Source organism: Callospermophilus lateralis, chromosome 4 (assembly GCF_048772815.1).
Source record: "Callospermophilus lateralis isolate mCalLat2 chromosome 4, mCalLat2.hap1, whole genome shotgun sequence".
Lineage (NCBI taxonomy): Eukaryota > Metazoa > Chordata > Mammalia > Rodentia > Sciuridae > Callospermophilus > Callospermophilus lateralis.
Window position 1 is genome coordinate 155,857,929 of NC_135308.1, and position 16,107 is coordinate 155,874,035.

Here is a 16,107-nt window from a genome sequence, read left to right on the forward strand (position 1 = left end):
ATAATAATCGTGATGAACACAGACTGCCTGCGTACACCTGGGAGAAACTCTGGTGAGTAACTCAAGGAGTGGTTAGATTTGGACTTAGGGAGCATCTCAAGAAAGAGGAGAATTGATGGAAAAAATATATGGGGGAACTAAAGAAGGTAAGGTTTAGCTTAGCAGTTTTCCTGGGTAGATTCCTCTGGGTGCTTTTTCTGAGTCTGAGGACTGCTATTTTAGGTCACTAAGGTTCTCTCCCATGGTTGATCCTGTATATAGTATAAAGTTAACTTTTTCTTTTATATCTTGGATCTGTTTCTGGCAGGGTTGGGGGTGCATTGCACAGAGCTCTCCTGGGAATCTGTTTCCCAGGGATCCTCAGTTGAAACACTCCTTATGTCAATGAGGCATATCTTGGGGGTGTCCTGTCCTGATCGCCTATAGCCTCAATAATAATGGGAATAGCACATCTTTTTACTTCTAGCCATTGCGGTTGGTTTTAATCTACTTCCTTAATGACCTGTGCAATGTTACCACTCATGTATCTTCCTTGGTGAATTTTCCATTCAAACTTTTTACCCATTTGATAATTTTCTTATTTGTCTTACATTGAATTGTATGAATTTTAATCTCTTCTAGATACAAGTCCTTTGTTGACAATGTTTTACAAATATTTTCTTCTAGTTTCTGGTTTTCTTCTTTTTTTGTAAGAGGATGATTCGTAGAGTAAAAGTTTAATTTTATAAAACCTGTTTATTTTTTCCTTTCATTTTTGTGGTATTGGAGACTGAACCCAGGGCTTCTCTACCACTGAGCTACATTTATAGTCCTTTTAAAATTTTTTGTAATTTTGAGACAGGGTCTGGTTAAATTGCTGAGGCTGGGGCTGGGGATATAGCTCAGTTGGCAGAGTGCTTGCCTCATATGCACAAGGCCCTGGGTTCAATCCCTAGCGCCACAAAAAATAAAAAAATAAATTGGTGAGGCTGGCCCCGAACTTGCCATCCTCATTCCTCAGCCTCCTGAGGAGCTGGGATTAAAGGCATATACCTTGATGCTCAGCTTGTGTGTTTCTGGGTCTGTGTGTGTGTAGAGAAATCTTTGCCAAACTTAAGGTCATTAAGGTTCTCTCCCATGGTTGATCTTGTACATAGTATAAAGTTAACTCTTTTATGTCTTGAAAGATAAGCAGCTTGGTAAAGAAGCAAGAGCAGGCTTCCTCCACCGGATCACAGGCCCAGAGGCTAGTAGGCCTTCCTTTGAGACTAGCACAAGCCAGTGTGAGGGAGCCCGTGGGCTGGGTGGGCCAGGATAAAGAGCCTGCTCTGCCTCTTGGGGTGGTGGGGAACTATGGAGAATGTTGGCTAGAGGAGTGGCCCAGTGACCTGGTGCCTCATCTGAAAACCCAGGGGGCAGGAGGAGTCAAAGGGAGAAGGAGTGGAAAGGTATCCTGCCAGAGATGCCCCCTTCTGCTCTTCCCCCCAGCCCTGCCAGGAGGGGCCCTGTGCCAGGTGCAGCTAGCTGTGGCCCTCTCTTGTCACACTGTTTCGCGGGGCTCTTTTACTAGGAATGTCCATCTCTTGTCCATTATGTGTGTGGCTAGCGCATTATCTGCCTGGGGTTGGTGTCCCGTCCGGCAGGACACATCAACGTGGGCAGCGAACCTAGATGGGGAGGAATGAAGGGACAAGAGACACAGAGAGATGACAGCAAGACAGTAGTTCTGATCAAGCTGCAAATTTTTATTGTTCACACAGGGGTATTTATATGCTGGGGATGGGGAAGCTCTCTAATCAGCAATTGCTGGATGTGGGTGGTAAAACTGCCAGGTGCAAGATGTCTGATGATCCTGATAACCATGGGATGTTCCAGGGAGGTAGGTAGCTGCAGGATGACTCCCGGTCAGGATGTCTCCCAGGGGGATGTCAGGCCAACCTTTGAAGGAGAATTTCCTTCTAGTCCCCGACAGGTTGGGTCTCTTGCCATCAGGAGTGTGCCTTGCCCTTCAGTCCAGGGGCATTTTCTCTAGGATTTGGGCGTGTCTGCCTGGCTGAGCTACCTCTCCTTCCCTTTAGGCTGCAGACCATCACTGGGGTCCCTGACTGGCGGGGATCTGCATGGGTCAGGACACCCTCTGTGAGGTCCCCTGCTTGAGACTACCTGGCAATATAGCTGGCGTGGGGGTCCATGCCTGTAATCCCAGGGAGGCTGAGGTAGGAAGATAGTGAGTCCAAAGCCAGCCTCAGCTACTTAGCGAGACCCTGTCTCAAAATAAAACGCCAAGAGGACTGGGGCGGGGCTGGGGTTTTGGCTCATCGGTAGCCGCACTTGCCTGGCACGTGTGAGGCACCGAGTTCGATTCTCAGCCCCACATATAAACAAATAAATAAATAACGTCTATCAACAACTAAAAAATTATTTAACAAAACAAAACAAAACAGGGCCAGGATGTGGCTCAGTGGTTAAGCACCCTGGGGCTGAAACCCTGGTACACAAAAGAGAAGAGATTGAGAGACTCTCCAGGCAAGAGTCCCCATTCTCCTTATGGTCACCGAGCTGGGGGAAAGACCGCTCCCGGGTCCCCCGCCACGGCCCGGCAGCTGCGCCACGTCTCTGTTTTCCGGGAGCTGCGCCCGCCCTCCCTGCAGCCCAAACCGCTTCTGTTTCCTGGCGGCGCCGCGCGGTGCTGAGTCGAGGTTTCCGCGGAGCCGGCAGCTGCGATTCTGCTGTGTCACGGTTGGGGGGGGACGGAGACAAAGGGAAGGCAGATTTTGCTGAGTCACGGCTGCTTTCCGGCCTCTCTCCGGTGGTTGGTGAAAGGGCAACCTTAGCTGTCAGCACGAGGAAGCGAAACTTCCAGAAAAGAGCAGAAAACTCTTGTTTATCTCTGGATCTGTACACGTCTGCACAGCCGGGCCGCACGTCTCTCCAAGCCGAGGTGGGGGCTCTACTAGGCTTCCCAGCACGTCTGATGGCAGTAACCTGGAACTCCCTCTTCCGGGTTGCTTGGGGCAAACATGTTGGCGTCCTCCTTGACTCCTCTTGTCTCTTTCACGGTTCCCGTTCTTCTGAAATTCTGTAAGATGTGTATGAATATGTGCCACACTGACACGGGCTCCAGGTACCAGGCTTGGGCTCCTTTCCACCATGGATAGCCCATCCCCTGGGGCTGGTAAGGATGAGACGAGGGGCTGGGTGTGCAGCTCAGTGGTAGAGCATTGCTGTACCTGCAGGGGACCTGGGTTACATCTCCAGTGTACGCGCGTGTGCACACACACACACACACACACAGCTACGGAAAGCTTGGTCCTTGTCCCCGGTGCCAATCCAATAACCAGGACATAGTTTTGAGAAAAACGAAAAACAAGTTTTATGGCTTTGCTAGCAAAGGAGAAGCACAGGGGACTCCTGTCCCAGAGGCTGTGATTCTGCCCATCAGTAGGAACTGGGGAGTTTTAAAGAGAGACTCAAAGGTGACATTCCAAGTGTTCTCTGTAGAAGTTGTCATTCACTTGTTAACATGGGAGATAGTCATTTCTGAGAACTTCTGGTCCCATCTACAAAGTCTGCATTACTTCTTTGGGTGGGTGTGAGCTCAAGGACAGATCAATCTGCCTAAAATGGGGAAGAAAGGTGACCCAATTTCCCCTGAGATTAGGGAGGAGCAGGGAGAGAGGGAGGGAAAGAAACATTTTCTTTGTGTGTGTGTGTGTGTGTGTGTGTGTGTGTGTGTTGCTGGGGATTGAACCCGGGGCCTTATGCATGCGAGGCAAGCCCTCTACCAATTGAGCTGTATCCCCAGCCCAACGTCCATTTTTAAAATAAGTCATAGTGCCCCAGCAGCAAGGGCTGTACTCAAAGCACAGAGTGGACACTGTTACAGAAGGATCCACGGAGACATGCTTGGGGGAGTGCCTGGCTGAGGGCAGCCCTCAAATGCGAAGTCTTTCCAATTTCTGCACACATGCAGCCCTCTTCGGTACCCGTGCCCCTCCCTGGGTCATTTCTTAGATTTCCTCCATTAGGATCCTGAGCACACGTGGGCTCTGTGGTCTTTGGCCACAGAAGACTATGACGAGAGAGGGCTGAGAGGAGGCTGCGGGTTTCCTAACGGCCAAGCTCCAGTGTGGGAACAACAGACCTCATGCTAGGAGATATATGGGGGTGCAGGAGGGCCCCAGGGCCCCCAGGGCCTCTACCCATGCTTCCTCAGCTTCCCGAAGCTGAGCATCTGCCCTGGTTTTGGCAAGGCAGGTGTTGAGTGGGGTCTGTCACGCCACAGTGTTGTCGCTCAAAACAGCACAAACTTATTGTCTGGGATGCTTGAGGTCAAAAGTCCTCTGGTGGTGGGGCAGGGCTGGGCCCCTGCTGGAGCTCCAGGGAAGAATGTACCCCCTGGCTGGGAGCAGCTTTCAGAACCCCCAGCCTCCATCTGGTCCTAGAGCTGGGTGCCCAGCACCTCCAATCTCTTAGTGTCCCTCTGCCTCCTTTGTCGAATCACCTCCTGCCTCTGGAGCCATCTAGACTGGCTCTTGTGACATCAGGCCCAGGAGGACAGTCCAGGATAATCTCCCATCTCAAGATCCTTGACTTAACCCCATCCTCAAAGTCCTTTGTCACATAGGCAACCTATTCGCAGGTCCTGGGGATGTGGGCGTCTCTGGGGGTCTTGTTGGCCTCCAGCTGCTGGAAGAAGGGCACTTGGTTCATTGGGTTGCCCGAGGAAAGGGAAGGGGAAGTCAGGAAGCTGAGTCAGCGCTGGGCAAGGTTCAGGAGCTCAGAACTATGACATAGGCCTGCGCCAGCACTGCCCTGGGCCGCCTCAGCCCCAGCGTTCTGTGTGTGGTCTCTGTTCTAGCAGAGTCTGGGGGCTCCCAGGGAATAAGCTGGGGCCAGGAGCCAGGCACCCTGGGTCACTGAAGACTCCATCCCCAAATGAGGGCACAGCCTGTGGCCTTCCTGCATGGGGCCCCTGCTCCCCAGGTACTTAATAAGATGAACTTGACCTTCTGGGGTCCCTGAGTTGACAGGCCTGGACCTGCAAGTGGCCAGCTTTCAAACTTTTCCCTCTTCCGCCTAAATCCTGGACCCTCTGTGAGAGGGTCTGGACTCTGGGACAGGAGGGTACAGTCTGGCTTCTAACGGCTAGAATCCTAGCTCTGTCACCCCTGGCTGTGTGACATAGGAACATTATTAACCTGTGTGTGCCCTGGAGCTAACATGGACAAAAAGAGATGAAATGGTGATTGTACGTATCTGGGGTGTGGCTGCTCTCAGGATTAGATGTGGGGGTGCGCGTCTGGGTTCTGCAGTGGGAAGCATTCCAGAGCCCCTGGCTGGGTCACAGTGGGTAACTGTAGCTTGGGATGGTCCTTCCTGACAGCCCAGCAATGTTACAGCCATTTATTTGCCCTCTTGTTATGGAAAGCTTGGTCCTTGTCCCTGATGCCAATCCAATATAGAGGTTTTGAGAAAAAGAAAAAGGTATATTGCCCTGCTACAGGGGACTCCAGTTCCAGAGGCTGTGATTCTGCCCATCAGTAGGAACACGGGGCTATTAAAGCCAGATTCAAAGGCGACATTCCACGTGGTCTCTGTTGGAGTTGACATTCACTTTTAATCTGGGAGGGGGGCATTTCTGAGATCTTGGGGTCCCATCCCCAGAGTCTGGAATACTTTTTTGCAGGTGGGTGTGCGCTCAAGGACAGATCAATCTGCCTAAACTGGGAAGAAGGGTGGGTAATCCAGGGTCTCCGAGATTGGGGAGGGCAGAGATTAGGGAGGGGCGCTGGGGCCGCGCTTTGTTTCCCGGGTCACAAGACCGCCGCCCCCAACCCCCTGCCGGCCAGGGGCGGGGGGCGGGCGGCGGGTGTCGCAACGCCCTGGGCCTCTGCTGGGCGCCGCCCACGTGACTCCTGAGCATAAAAGGCCGCGGCCCGCTCCCAGTCACAGCCGCTGCCTGCTCCTCCGCCTCCGCAGAGCCACCGCCAGCCAGAGCCACCGCGCCAGCCAGAGCCACCGCGCCAGCCAGCCAGCCAGAGCCATGGACCGCCCGCAGAGCGACAGGCAAGTGCAGCCCGGGACTTGGGGACCCGGGGGACGGGGCGGGTGCGCAGGACCGGGGGCAGCGAGGGCCGGTAGCCCGGGTGCGCCGCCAGGGGAGTGGAGCCGGGGCAGCTGGAGGCACACGAGGAGATTGACAGGCGGCCCGTCCCCGCGGCGAGCGGAGCGGGGTGTCCCCGGGCGCGCCCGCCGTCGGGGAGCAGCTTCCCAGGTGCAGCGGGAGGCTCTGCCTGCGCTCATCCCCGCGGCTCCCGGGCCGGCGGACAGTGTCGCCTCCGGGGGGCGCAGCCGCAAGGACTAGAGCGCTACATCACCTGGCCTGTGGCGGGCAGCTCGCAGGTGTCGGGGCTGGGACTGGAACCCCGATGTTCCCGCTCCCGAGGCTGCCACGTTCCCTTCTCGGCTTGTGTAGGGGGCTGCGGAAGAGAAGCGAGTTCTTGACAATGGGGAGGTCACATGGCAGAAATGCTCCCAGAGTTTCTGTTGTTGTTTGGTACAGGCACTGACCACATCCCCAGCCCTTTTTATATTTAGAGACAGTTTCCTTAGTTTGCTGAGGCTGGCTTCCAACTTGCAATCCTCCTGCCTCAGCCTCCAGAGCCATTGGGATTACAGGCGGGAGCCCAACAGTAAGGGACTTTGGAGTAAAGCAGAATTTCTCCGGCTTTTTAATATAGGCATGTTGAACCTAACGTTATGGGATGTCATCTGAGATTTGTATTTGGAACTTTGGCTGAAGAAATGAATTAAATATTAGGCCTAAAAAAATGAAACGTTCAATGCAACCAGGCACATGCCGTAATCCCAGCTGCTCTGGAGGCTGAGGCAGGAGGATACCAAGTCCAAATCCAGCCTCAGCAATTTATTAGGCCCTAGGCAATTCAGCTAGACCCTGTCTCAAAATAAAACCAAAAGGGCTGGGGATGTGGCTCAGCGGTGAAGTGCTCCTGGGTCCCATCCCCAGTACCTAAGGCCAAGTTCAAGTGCTCCCTCTGGCCAGCTCCTACTCACCCTTTACTGGGAGCAGCTGGGGACAGGAATCGCCCCCTTGTTTGGGGGACTGTATTACATAGTGCTTTAATGATGACGGCGTGTTTGCAGGGCTGGGATGGTGGCCTGTCATCGGCAGGCTGTCCAGATCTGTGGGAGAAGCGGCCTCCTGAAGCCCTGAGGACAGCGGGTGGCACTCTCCAGCTCAGGCCAGCTAGGGGACAACCCCACCCCAGCCACCCTGGATTTACCCTCCCTCCCTCGCCTCCACAGCTTGCCCCAGGATCTGTCCGAGGCCTTGAAGGAGGCCACCAAGGAGGTGCACGCCCAGGCAGAGAATGCCGAGTTCATGAGGAACTTCCAGAGGGGCCAGGTGACCCGAAAGGGCTTCAAGGTATGTGTGGCCTGGTGGAAACAGGCACGTGGAGGGTGGGGCAGGTGTCTCCCGGGCTCAAGCCACTTACTAAGTGGGGAGTAGGGCCAGAGATGCTTGTCCAAGGAAGTTATTTTCCTAATGACACTGAGGCTCAGACAAGAGAAGTGACATCCTCGAGGTCACACAGCAAGTTTTCATACATATGTACCTCAGTCCTGATGAAGATAAGGAAAGTCTCAGGGAGGTTAAGTGACTAACAGATGGTCACACAGCTGTGGAAAAGGCCAAAATCAAAGCAAAAGTGATCTCATTTCAGATCTTGTGCTCCTGCCCTAATTCTAATTGAAGACAAGGGATAGTATGGATTCAAGCCTTGGCAGGACCATTTCACAGTGGAACTGTGGCATCTCCTAACATCCCAAGCCACTTTTCCTCATCTGTTAAATGGCATTTCAACAGCAGGAGTTTTCTTTTTTTGGATACTTCTGGAGCTCTAAGCTCAGGGCAGTTTACCACTACATCCTCAACGCTTTTTAATTTTTTTGGTGCTGGGGATTGAACCAGGGCCTTGTGCATGCAAGGCAAGCAATCTACCAACCGAGCCATATATCCAGCCCTGTTTTTGAGACAGTCTCATTAAATTGTTTAGGGCCTCCCTAAATTGCTGAGTCTGTCTTTAAACTTGCAATCCTCCTGTCTCAGCCTCCCAAGCTGAGGGAATTACAGCCATGCACCACCATGCCTGACTCAACAGTAGGATTTTAAGCACTGGGCACATGATTTTGCTATTTCCTGGCATGGTTATGAAATCCATGCTATTAGAAGGCACTTGTCAAGGACGGGGCAGGTACCCGGTGTTAAAACATCAGTGCTGGGAAGAGCTGACTCAGGTTGACTGGAGAGGGGGAGCTGGGTTCCACCACTCCTGACCCCCGTCCTGTTTGTAACCTGGACCCTCCCCAAGCCCTCTTCTAACAGATGGAACTTGCAGTTCTGTCTGGGGTGGGGGTTAATGTGTCTTTGCTGCCCTCCCCCTGCTCAAAGGTGACCCACACCCAGTTGGTATAATGTGGCTGATGGCTGTGGGGGATGGAGGTGACTGCTGGAATAGGCCATCCCCAGCCACTGTGGACTTTGGATTGTGCCTATAAGACAGTTCAAAAGTGGATACTGGAACTGTGAGGGGACCCAGTGCTTGTGTCCATTATGCTATGGGGGTGGTGCTTAGCCCTAGACTGATAGGAGTGCTAAGTACCAGGCTGCTAAGTCCCCTGCCTGAACCACCTCCCTTAACCCTAACCCCTCCTGCAGAGTGTAGTAGATTCTCCCCTTTGGCATGGAGGGAACAGGTTTGACCTGTAGAATCCCATAGACCCTGGATCATCTCCTGCCCTAGAGGTAGGAAGCTGAGGCCAGAGAGGGCTAATGACTCCCCCGTGGTCACACAGCTGAAAACTGGCTGAGCTGAAGGCAGAGCCAGGTGTCGTCATTGAAACCCCAAATGCTCTGTACCAGGCTTCCTGGCTTTCTTTCTTCACAAGGAACACGAATTCTGTCAGTGTCTATGGCTGAGAAGTAACTTGGACATTGTAACTTTGTCCTCATGGGACTCAACCTGGAGTATTAATGTGTAACAGGAGTTCACCGAACCAAGGTGCCCGGCCTATTGTCCCACTAAGGTGGGTTCAGAGTGGGCCCCAGGAAGGGGATTCCCTCTGCAGACATAGGGCTGCACTTGAGTCGATTTCATTTCTTACTTGCAGTGCAATCTCAGGCCTTAAAATGGGAATAGGAACTGGCTTTTGGGTTTTTATAAGAAACTAGCTGGGTCCCTGGCACATGCCTGTAATCCCAGTTACTCCGGAAACTGAGGCAGAGACTCACAAGTTTGAGGTGAGCCTTAGCGGGATTCTGTTTTAGGTGGAGAAAGTGCAGGATCAAGTTTTGCTCTCCTGAAACCCCTCTGGCTGCTGTGGGGGGACTGGGCGCTGCAGCGGCCTGGAAGGCAGGGTCTTCGCAGCCTGACCTGCCGCCCATTTCAGCTGGTGATGGCGTCCCTGTACCACGTCTACGTGGCCTTGGAGGAGGAGATTGAGCGCAACAAGGACAACCCCGTCTTCGCCCCGCTCTACTTCCCCGAGGAGCTGCACCGCAGGGCCGCGCTGGAGCAGGACATGGCCTTCTGGTACGGGCCCAGCTGGCAGGAGGCTGTCCCCTACACGGCAGCCACACGCCGCTACGTGGATCGGCTCCAGCAGGTGGGGCGCAGGGAGCCCGAGCTGCTGGTGGCCCACGCCTACACCCGCTACCTGGGCGACCTGTCCGGGGGCCAGGTCCTCAAGAAGATCGCACAGAAGGCCCTGGACCTGCCCAGCTCTGGAGAGGGCCTGGCCTTCTTCACCTTCCCCAACATCGACAGTGCCACCAAGTTCAAGCAGCTCTACCGCTCCCGCATGAACACTCTGGAGATGACCCCCGAGGTCAGGCAGAGGGTCACCGAAGAGGCCAAGACCGCGTTCCTGCTCAACATTCAGGTGAGGGGCTGGCACCCCTCGGTGGCTGCTGCCTCCTCCAGTGACCCTGTCTCATTGGGGAGAGGATGCCCTGCGTTACGGCTGTGTGCAGGGACTTAGGACCTGGTTCCATTTCTGCCACTTACTAGCTGGGTAATTCTGGGCAAATCGCTTGATCTCTCTGTTCCTCAGTTTCCCTGTCTGCCAACTAGGGTAACAGTAGCACTGTGGTCATGGGGGTAAGTGAGTATAGGTGACGTTCCTGCAGCTGTGCCCGACACAGGGAAGCCCTCTGTTAGCTACTGTCATCACGGGTGTGACAGTCACAGTGGAGGTACCCCCTGGCATCATCTAAGGTGTGCATGCACTTATGTGTAGCCAGGTTGGCCCTGCAAAGGTGACAATTTCTGAAGCCAAGGATATTTTGTAACTGCCTCAAATCCAAGGGAAAGACTAGGGGTTGGAGCAAGCTCTGGAACAATGAGTCCTGGGTGAATCTGGGGGGCTGGGGTTCACTGCCACTGGTGCCCTGTGCTGTTGCCAACCCCACCACCTGGAGGCATGTTGGGGCACAGGTTCTTGGGCTGGGCTCAAGTGCCCCTCCCTTACACCCTCAAATTCAGTTACTCTCCCTAGAAAGTCTGTCTTTCAGAGAGGTGTCCATGAAGAGAGGACAGGACACCCATCGGCTGGCTCTCCATCCTGATTTTCCTGATTTCTCTGTATCCTGATCTCTGCATCCTGATTCTTTATTCTGACCTTTACATCCATACTGATCCTCCATCCTGATCTCTGCTTCCTGATTCTTCATCCTGATCTACTATGATATTGTATCCTGATCCCCCATCCTGACCTTGCATCCTTACTTCTGCAGCCTGATCCCCCATCCTGACCTTGCATCCTAGTCCTTCATCCTGACTTCTGCAACCTGATCCTCCAGGAACTGCAGATAACTTCTGCAAACGCAGCCAAATGAACACCTCAAAATACACCTTTCTTAAGAGGGAGCTTCAAATATAAAGTCATGTGAAGAAAGCAGGCTGCAAAAGAACACATGCACTGGGATTCCACTCTTGTGGAAGCAGAACAGTTCTTTGCTTAGGGACACTGAAAAGAATGCCAGTATGGTAGCAGTGAACTCTAATCCAGGGGGACAGGGTGCAGGTGAGGTGCTTGGGAGGAGCAGGCAGGGGAACCAAGTGTGCCTGTGACATCTTGCCCCTTGAGTTGGGTGAAGACACAAGTGTTCCTTATTTTGTCATGACTGCCTGAGCCCTGTCCCCAGCTGGGACCAGCAGCACATCTCTCTGAGCGGCATGTCTTTTGTCTTCCAGCTGTTTGAGGAGTTGCAGGAGCTGTTGAACCAGTACCCCGAGGACCAGCATCCCTCACAGGCAGCAGGCCTTCGCCACCGTGCCAGCAACCGGCTGCAAGGTGAGGGCTTCCTGGGCTCCCTTCGAAAGGGACGAACTGCTGGGGTCCTGCCCTAGTGGGGTTCCGGGGGTCCTGAAGTTGACTTCTGCGAAAAGGATGAGACAGGAGTCTTCAGTTTATATTTTTCCAGGATGTGACCTTTAGTTAATTAATGCCAAACTACATAACAAGACTCTGTCTCCTAACCTATCACTAATCTTATATTTCTAACATCCTAAAAATCTTTTAAAGTTACTTAATTCCTACACTTTTTCTCAAAACTGCTTGGCTTCTTAGTCAAGGTGACATCAACTTCCTATGTACATAACTTTCCTTAATCATAATGGTGGGCTTTGTGCAAGAAGCATAGTGATTAGGCTTTCTAATAGGCTGGAAATATGGGCCTGGGTTCTTAAATTGATATAATCAATGTGGTGACCTTTCGGAGAATGATTGTCCATAATCAGTTTTGTCCTCAATGTACTGAGAGAGGAGCATAGAACAGCCTTCAGTAAATGGATATTTACTACCTGTTCTAGCCACCTGAAGTTTGGTTTGGTATTTAACACTCATGCCTCCTGTTAGGAACATGAGCATGCTTTGCTAGCATTCATCCTCACTGTGACCTTGTCAAGTCAAACAGTGGGACAGGGAGTGCATGCCACAGCCTCTTGGTCTGAAGGCTGGGGGGATGTGTGTCCCCATGTCAATGTGCGGATGGTCCTTGGTTGGGGGGCTGGGGTGTGGCTCAGGCAGGTGCAAGGCCCTGGGTTCAATCTCCAGCACTGAAACATCTCTGGGCTTTAATTTCTAACACGCCAAAGGACACTCTGCTGTCCTGCACAGACAGGGAACACAGGCTCTTCCAGATCCTCGCTGCCCCCCCCCCCCCCAGTAGAAAGGGGTCTTGAGGCCCAGGCCTCAGCGTGGCTCCCGCAGGCCTCAGGGGCCTTTCCTGTGAACCCAGCATGAGCTGCCCTGTGCCTGCCATGAGGGCGACTCTGGCCTCCAGCCCAGAGGCCTCTCCAGGGCTCCATATCAGGATGGGGCCAGGCTTCCCACCCATTGTCTGACTCCAGAGACCTGCCTGTCTTGCCCACTCAGACCTCATAGCTGGCTGGGACTGGTCCCCTGTAAATGAGGGGGGTGGGGCTGAATCTGAGTTCCAATCTCAGGTTCCACTTTCCAGCCTCTCTGCAAACGCCCCAAAATACACATCCCCAGTACCATGGTTCCCAGAGAATGTGGGTCTGGGGTGAGTGTATAGCCAGGGTTCCGGGTCAGTGATACAGGCTCAGGAGCACCTTCCTGGCCACAGGCAGGAGCCTGAAAGCAGTGCCCAGTGGGCCCTGGGCTTTCTCGCCATGGCTTTGCTGAGCACAGAGCAGGTCCCTGGGAGAAGCCCTGAGCTTTCCGCCTTGTGGGTATCCCAGGGGTGGCCAGCAGGACACCTGTGTGTTCTTGGGGAGCCCTGGCATGGGCAGGAACTGCACTGGAGTCCAGGGCCTCTGCCATCCCTCAGTGATGTCAGGTGCCCACATCTGCCACCTGCTGCTGACCTGGCCTTCCTTCTCTTTTCAGACTCCATCTCTGTGGAGCAGTCCCGAGGGACACCCCTGCTCAGCAACCTCTCCCAGATGCCACTCATCAGATGGGCTCTCACTCTCAGTGTCGTGGTGGCCACGGTTGCCATGGGGTTTTATGCCTTGTGAACGCAATCATGCTGGCCCCTAGGGCCATGAACTGTCCAGCAAGGGCCTTCCTTCTGGAGAAGGGGAATATCTTGGGCTTCAGGGGCTCCAATCCTGTCTCCCTCCTCCCATGGAGGCCTCTTCCCCAACCGAAAGCACAACCCAGCGGCCTGACCTTCCAGACCGCTGTTGACCCTCCAGTGCTTCAGTGTCTTTGTTGACATGGCTGCGATCACTTTCCCGTGGCCCTTGGCAATTTTTATATCAGTGTGCAGAGATGTTGTGTGTGTCTGTGCTGGAGCCAGGCTGCTCACGTTCAGCCTGAGCTGTGGTATTTTGTTCTGTTGTTTTTATAACAGGGTTGGGGGGTGTTTGACAGCCCTGTGACCTTGGTCTCTGTAATAATAAATGACGCTGTCTGATGTTTCCACCAGGTGTTTTCCTGGGCTGCTGCCCTTTCCCCCCTTGCTTCCTGAATGCCTGGCGGAGGGGCGGGGATGGGGTTGACAGCCCTGGTTTGGGATGTTGGGCTTTGGGACCCCAGGGGAGCTTCCAGCACTTTGAATCACTGAGATGAGTCCTGCTGATGCCAGGGTTTGCTGAGGATGGGGTGGGAGTGAGCAGATCCCAGGGTGACCTGTCTTGTGGACAGTGACCCAGGGGAATGGAGGGAGCTCCCTGGGTTCAAATGTGACTGCTCTTTGGGGTTAGTTACTTGACCTCTTTGTGCCACGCATATGGGCCTACCTACCTCACCTGTCAAGAAGCAACTGGGCTGCACACTAAATGCCAGCACCCTGAGCTGTTGTACAAGGAGAGAGGCCAGTGTTTTGATTCTTGTATCCGACAGTGACCTCACCTGCCACCTTTTTTTTTTAATCACTTTTTAATTGTTGATAGAACTTTATTCATGGAGTGCTGAGAACCCAACCCAGTGCCTCACACATGCTAGGCAAGTGTGGGCCCCCTGCCCCCACCCCAGCTATAAACCCACCCCTCAGTTAACCAGACTGAGGGTCAGGAAGGATTTCAACCAAGCCCTTTCACTAAAAGCTGTGAAATACTAAACTGAGAAAGTGCAGACCCTCGACTGAGGGTGTGCAGGGCAGTGCAGAGGGCGAGGCTCCAGGAATCTGAGTACCTCCTGCTCCTGCGCTTGGTTCCGGCCCAGCCACTCAGTTGAATCTTGGCACAAATCACTTCAAATCTCTTTCTTAATAAGTACGACTCCCTCCTGTAGCCGGAGGGAGTGTTCAGTGGTATTCAAACACCAGTCAGGGCAGCATTAGAAGCACCTGGAGCCAGGTGGGATGGCACACACCTGAATTCCCAGATTTGGAGGCAGGAGGATTGCAGGCTCAAGATCAACCTCAGCAACTGGGTGAGGCCTTAAGCAATTTAGTGAGACCCTGCCTCAAAGGGGTGAAGGGGACCTTGACACAGCCCTGGTGGGTTCTTGATTTATGCCATGGGAAGGAATTTCAGGATGTGTCAATAGAGGCACAAGCCAAGCTATCAGCAAGGCAAGCAATGGGGCAGAGCAGCCTCCCGAGGGAGGGAGCTGTGCTTTGGGATCCTGGGCTCTTTGAGGAATCTTGTTCATCTTAACCTGAGAAACATGGGGGCGGCATCCGCCTTATGAGCTGATTCCTTTGATCTTGGAGCACAGAGCAGGTCACAGGTTTCTGATTCTCAGAACAAGCTGACATCATTCAGTTAACAGATAGCATTTGCACTATACACATCAAGGTTTTTGAGCATTGTTTCTCCAGGTTTCTATTAGTCTAAAATATGTTCTGTCCATTAGCCAAATGTATAGGCACTACTTAACCAGGATTACAGCACTCAAGATTTAATGGACATCTTAAGAATTCAGGCCAACAGGAAACCAGGCCTGGCAGGTGGAGGTGAGGGCATCCATGGAGGTTTTGGACTTAAAGCTACAGCCCCTCTTTTTTTTTTTTTAAGAAAGAGATTTTTAAAAATATTTATTTATAGTTTTTGGCGGACACAACATCTTTGTATGTGGTGCTGAGGATGGAACCCGGGCCGCACGCATGCCAGGCGAGCACGCTACCGTTTGAGCCACATTTCCAGCCCTCAGCCCCTCTTTTATAACTTTTTTTTCAGTTGTTGATGGACCTTTATTTTATATGTAGTGCTGAGAATTGAACCCAGTGCCTCACACATGCCAAGGAAGCGCTCTATCGCAAAGCTACAGCCCCAACCCCTGCAGACCCTCTTCCTTTCCCTTTTGTCTTCTTTCTACCTATCCTACCTCGGTCTTGCAAAATTGCTCAGGCTGGCCTCAAATTTGGGATCCTCCTGCCTCAACCTCCTAGTAGTAGCTATGATTACAAGAGTGCACTACAGCACCCAGGTCTTCTGATTTTTTAAAAAAATTAATTTGGTTATAATTGTACACAAGACCTTTATTTTATTTTTTTATGTGGTGCTAAGGATCAAACCCAGCTCCTTGCATGTGCTACGTGAGCGCTCTACAGCTGAGTCACAACCCCAGCCCAAATCTTTTGATTTTAAAAGAAATTAGGATGAAAATATTTCTGCGAGTTCCTAAGCATCCTGAGGACTGTGCTTGCCCAGTTTCTCAGCACCCAGCGGAAGCCCCTGCCTCCTCCTGTCCTGCTTCACCCTCTCCTACCAGGTCTTAGCAGGAGGGGACTATGCACGCAGGCTTTTCAAAGTAAAAAAAATAATTTTTTTGGTATTGTCTCGGTCCACTTTGTGCTGCTGTAACAGAATATTTGACCCTGAGTAGTCTACAATGGTTAGAAATCTCTTCAGCTCAATGTCCTGGAGATTGGGAAGTTCAAGTTGGAAGGGCCAGCGGGATCTGGCAAGGTCCTTCTTGCTGTGACATCCCATGGTAGAAGGAAGAAGGGCGAGAGAATTGAGACAGCAAGGGAGGACCCAACTTCCCTTTTGTTGGAAAACCACTCCAAAATAACACTTTAATCCATTCAGGAGGTCGGTGACCCCAATACCCAAACACCTCCGTTAGGCCCCACGTCCCAACACCACTGCACTAGACATCTTCTCCAACGAGGAAACCTGGGAC

The 16,107-nt window shown here is 52.7% G+C and overlaps 1 protein-coding gene across 1 annotated transcript; it reads left to right on the top strand.

Moving 5' to 3' along the window:
- The first annotated feature begins 2,759 nt into the window (after positions 1 to 2,759).
- Positions 2,760 to 13,456, top strand: Hmox1 (heme oxygenase 1). Its single transcript, XM_076853267.2, has 6 exons — positions 2,760 to 2,920; positions 5,978 to 6,048; positions 7,309 to 7,429; positions 9,454 to 9,945; positions 11,259 to 11,358; positions 12,919 to 13,456. Exons 2-6 carry the CDS (start codon positions 6,026 to 6,028, stop codon positions 13,047 to 13,049), a joined length of 867 nt encoding a protein of 288 aa, XP_076709382.1. The 5' UTR covers positions 2,760 to 2,920; positions 5,978 to 6,025; the 3' UTR covers positions 13,050 to 13,456.
- Positions 13,457 to 16,107: the final 2,651 nt, after the last annotated feature.